The 5,000-nt window shown below is 33.4% G+C and overlaps 1 protein-coding gene across 1 annotated transcript in view; it reads right to left on the bottom strand.

Moving 5' to 3' along the window:
* Positions 1-120: 120 nt before the first annotated feature.
* The window catches only part of alien (COP9 signalosome complex subunit 2 alien), a 7,875-nt gene continuing 2,995 nt past the window's right edge, over positions 121-5,000 (bottom strand). The window contains exons 2-10 of the mRNA XM_027361423.2: positions 4,761-4,955; positions 3,952-4,077; positions 3,500-3,667; positions 3,222-3,326; positions 3,014-3,083; positions 2,677-2,815; positions 2,165-2,355; positions 1,877-2,018; positions 121-1,007 (exon numbers count right to left, since the gene is read on the bottom strand). Coding sequence (XP_027217224.1) covers positions 863-1,007; positions 1,877-2,018; positions 2,165-2,355; positions 2,677-2,815; positions 3,014-3,083; positions 3,222-3,326; positions 3,500-3,667; positions 3,952-4,077; positions 4,761-4,955 — 1,281 coding nt within the window. The 3' untranslated portion in view covers positions 121-862. The remainder of the gene's footprint in view (positions 1,008-1,876; positions 2,019-2,164; positions 2,356-2,676; positions 2,816-3,013; positions 3,084-3,221; positions 3,327-3,499; positions 3,668-3,951; positions 4,078-4,760; positions 4,956-5,000) is intronic.

Below are 5,000 nucleotides of genomic sequence, written 5' to 3'. Positions count from 1 at the left end.
TAATGGATGGGAATTTCATCCAACCTTGGCAGGTGTGGAAACATGATGTTTAAAATAAAAAATTACTTTGGAAAGGTAGTAGCAAGCTTTACTCTTTGATAATAGGATAAAAACAGATAGTTAACATTTTTAGTGTAATTCAAAACTCAAAGAAAATACAGGTAAAAAGGTATATATTGCTCTCTGTGAATATAGCTTTTCAAACATTTTGCATTTTTGAGGAAATTTGGTCTTCATATATAACAAAAAAATATGTACAAAATATCAGAAACAGCCTAAGATTTTTATTTAGCAAATAAATCATGAAACTCAAAGAGTACTGAATTTGTAAATCTATTTACACGAGAGGCAACACTAAAAGATGATCATGAACTTTTACAGTACCTTTTCTAATTCTTTGCTTTTTATTAGAAAATGTCATATGGTACATAACATCTTTCGGTTTTTCTTTAATCTAAAGAGAGGAACTGTGTATCTCCATTTGCCTGGCAAGGGTAAAATCAGCAAAGTGTATGTAGTGTTAAAACTCAAAACTGTTATATGAACAATTTGCAAAATTGAAGGAAACCCCATGATCCAAAGTCTTATGTGGTTGGACAAACATTTTCAGGCAATCATTAATGAACTTTCCAGTTCCAAATATCCTCTGTCTTTATGTGCAAGTTCTCATTCATTTTCTTTTTACCATTTCTTTGATTAGTTCATATATGAACATTCTCTGAACAGATTCTCTCATTTCATACATATTTGTACATACTTTCTAGACTGAGAACTAAATCTCTTCCACGGGCATCCTTATCCTTCAGAGTAAACTAGTTTTTTTGCGACCTCTGCTTTCCACAGTGGTACAGTTTTATTTAACTTAGTTCATTTTGGTTACAATAACAAACTGCAGATACTGGAGTTGGTTTGTCCACCGGTCAAGGGCTGTGTAGCGAGCAGCACCCTCCGCTCCTCGAGTCAGTTCCAACACCTGGTTCACCTGGTCTATACGTCCATCAATGGTGCTGAAAAAGAAAGAAAAAAAAAATGTATTAATCCAGTGTCAGTGGGAAAATGTTGCATTACCTTTGGCAATGCTTGGTTATATGTTTCTGCACATAGATGGCTCTGCCAATGCTTAGCCATAAAGGAGTCAATTAGTACATCTTGCGACCTCCCTTTTCCTTGAAAAAGCGGGAAAATGCCATTTTTTAGTAATGCTACCAATAATGACACTGTTATTTTCGTTATAAACATTATGATTACTATATTGTTACTGACATTACTAACAGCAATAACAATATTATAAAATATCAAAATTCAAGGAAAAGGGTAAACAGGTGAGACAGGTAGTTTGCGTAATTGGCTCATTGATGACTTAGTACTTGTGGAGCCATCTATATGTAAAAACAATTACTAAATTCAACACACACAATGGACAATGGCTTGCTATGCCTGGCGGCTTGGGGTTAATAGAAATTTACCATAATCATAATAAATAAATACATCTACCTATCCATCTAGCATGTATTTACATACCCATACACATTTAAAGTGATATCTTTTGATGCAAAATGACACTGCATCCATCAAAACACTAGCATCATGAAATGTACAGAAATTTTGGAAAATATTCATGTAAAGAAGACCTTTTTTACATTATTTGAAGAAAAAGTCTTGCAAATGGAAATAGAGTGGCATGGAGACCTCTTCTACACTCCCATTAAGTTATTTCTGATATAAGACAGCATGGATAATTTTTTTAAAGATGTATGCCTGTATCAATAATCACAATGTGACCAATTTATGGTTTGGGATAATTTGTTATAGATCCCTATAGTTTTTCAATGATGAAAACAACATAAAAAGAGTCAAAGAAAAGTGATTTACTTACTTGTCCAATATACACTGCACTAAGAGAGCTTCCACATCTGTTGCATCTATGTTGAGTTCATTAGAGATAAAAGGTATATGAATTCTTGTGTATGGCTTAATAAGTTTTATGAGCACTTGGGTTCGGATGTTTCTCAGCAGATCTGAAGGTAGAAAATGTGTGGAAAAAATTTAAATTGCACCCAAAGAACACAAAGACAAGAACACTAACAATATTGATAACATGTATAAAGAAGTCTAGTCATTTCAAAGTCCGTATTTTAAAAAGAAATTATCAACCCTAACTTACCTTCAATGTGTTCCCGGATAAAAGGATCATCCATGATATTGGTTCGGTTTTGCTTTAGGATTGTCTCAAATTCATTGATATCGTCATTTTGGTACGCTGCCACCAAGTTGGTCATTGCTAAAATCTCGGGGTCATTCTTGTAAGGCTTTGCTTCTTGGGAATCAAAGGGGTTAATACCTGATTTCATTAACCTGAAACAATGGTATTTAAAGGTATGAGTTTTATATAAAGGGTAACTGTAATGTATAATGTTCTGCAAAGAAAATGCAAAGCTTTTTGTATGTCATTTTTACTCTATTATGTTGAAAAATTCCTCCTCCCATAAACTTGCTAAGAACTTTTGTGGACTTACAAGAAAACCATAATTAGTAGGGAGGGAGGGGAAGAAAAGAACTTTCAGTATAAAGTAAATGGTAGTGATGATTAACTTAACCCTCATTGAAATTATATATCCCTTCCTAAATTTCTTGTACCAAAATACCTAAAATTAAAAATGTTTTTGTCCTACTTACATGTTTGCCAAAACAAGGTACTTAAGACAGGTTGTTCTTCTTGGGCTACCAGATTCATCATAGTTTTTAAATGCTTCAAAAAAGTCTGTGTGGGCCTTTTCAAATTCTCCCTCACGCAGATGCATTTTTCCGCCACATTCTGAAGTAAAAGTGGTTAAATTAGATAATTTCATTTAATGTAGGCTACTTATGCAATACACAATATTGGAGGACTCCTACAAAGTTTTCCCTCTGTCAAAAGGGCATTAAATGTAAAGTACAGAAGCGTCTTTTAAATCTATACATTATTTCACATCAAGAATACAGAATAGTTCAAGTAACTGGAGAATCTTTTTACCTCTTATCACTCCCATAATAAGTGGATGGGGAATTGCTGATTTAATGTGAAGCGACTGCTCGTACAAAGCCTAAAAATAAGGAAGAGAGGCAATCATAAAATAGCCCTAAAAAAAAAAGAAAAAAAGTGTATATCAACTGTTCACCTTCTGTATCCGACAAGAGAGACTACTAATCGTCTTTTGCTAGCCTTTTGAAAATGTTCTCACCTTCAGCTTCTTGTTATTCTTTTGAGCAGTATACATCTGGATCTCTAAAGCATAAATCTCCAAGAGCTGTGTCCCCTTCTTCAGGTCATCCTCACCCTCATCTGTCTGATATCAGGATGAAATATTTCTCATCAAAGAACAGAAATTTAAAGCTAGAAAAAAATATTGAACAATAGGAATGACGCTTATTTCCAACAGAAGTAAAATCATATCTATGGAACTAATAACTCGTTCCAGTAGAAACAATATTCCCTTAGTCGAACTTCAAAATGGCTCACCTGGCAAGACTGGTGAAGCTGCTTCAAGATCTTTGACAACCGAGTGTAGTCTTCCCGGTCGAAGTAGAGCTTCCCCAATTTTGTATTTGTTTTAAACCACAAGCGATCATTTTTGGCATCTTTCAAGGCTTCTAGGGTTGTTTCATAGAAATCTTGCAATAATTCCATCTGAGAGATAAAAAAGAGATACATCATCTACGTATATAATTATATATATATATATATATATATATATATATATATATATATATATATATATATATATATATATATATATATATATATATATTTGTAAATACATATGCACATATACATATACACAAACATATATGCATAGATTTATAGATACATTTATACATACATACAGATATATATATTTCACATTCATATTCAAAGGCTTTCCTATATCACATATTTCCATAAAATATTGTCAAAACATATACTGGTCTTACATTTTTTGATGTTGATATATAATCTAGGATAGAGTTGATGGACTTTTCACTGTAGTTGCGAGTAACAGCAGATTTAATGTAAGTTAAAAGCTGCTTGTAACGTGTCATCATCTCCTCGTAGTTGCCCTAGAAAAAGCAAAAAAGATGAATCTTGAATAAAATTAAAAAGCAAAGTATAAACTCTCTTTCTGTTCCATATACACATCTGAACAAGCTGCATATATGCACAGTATATAATATACAAATAACAATTCACACATAGGGACACAACACATGCAAATAGCACAATAACAAAATGGAAGATCATCAATAATAATAATATTAACCCACTAGCAATGGTCCATCTGGAAGCCTATAATCACGGTTTCCGGGCGGTATCAAAATCAGCATGTGGGCCAGTCCAGGAACCGGCCCACACGCTGTCCACCACGGGTGACAAAATCAGAGCCCATGCCCAAACGGCAATATTTATTTTTCTGGGTGTCACATATGTGTGACACCCATTGCAAGTGGGTTCATAATAATAGTAGTAGTAGTAGTAGTAGTAGTATTAGTAGTAGTAATAATAATAATAATAATAATAATAATAATAATAATAATAATAATAATAATAATAATAATAATAATAATAATAATAATAATAATAATAATAACAACAACAACAATAACAAGAAAAAAAAACAGCCAGACATGTACATAAATACACACAGAAACATACAAACAGAAGCCAAAAAAAAAAAAAAAAGATAAAGACAGTAGAATCTATTAATCTATTCTATAAACCTACAATCAAACTCTACCAATCATACCAGTCTGAAGTTAATCTTGATCATCTGCTTGAGTGCCTTGAAGCCCCACTCCCCCTTGTCGCCCGCTTCCAGGTCCAGGACGCGCTGGAAAGAGGTGAGGGCTGCCCTTGGGTCATCTTCCTTCAGTGCTTTGCTATTGTAGTACTGGTTTTCAAGGTCGACATCTGGCTCGCTGTTGCTGTCCTCAGAATATTCCTGTGCAGATATGAATCTGGGTATTAGTGAAAGTGACATACCAGT

The sequence above is a fragment of the Penaeus vannamei genome, chromosome 9 (assembly GCF_042767895.1).
Source record: "Penaeus vannamei isolate JL-2024 chromosome 9, ASM4276789v1, whole genome shotgun sequence".
Lineage (NCBI taxonomy): Eukaryota > Metazoa > Arthropoda > Malacostraca > Decapoda > Penaeidae > Penaeus > Penaeus vannamei.
This window is presented reverse-complemented; position numbering and strand designations above follow the sequence as displayed.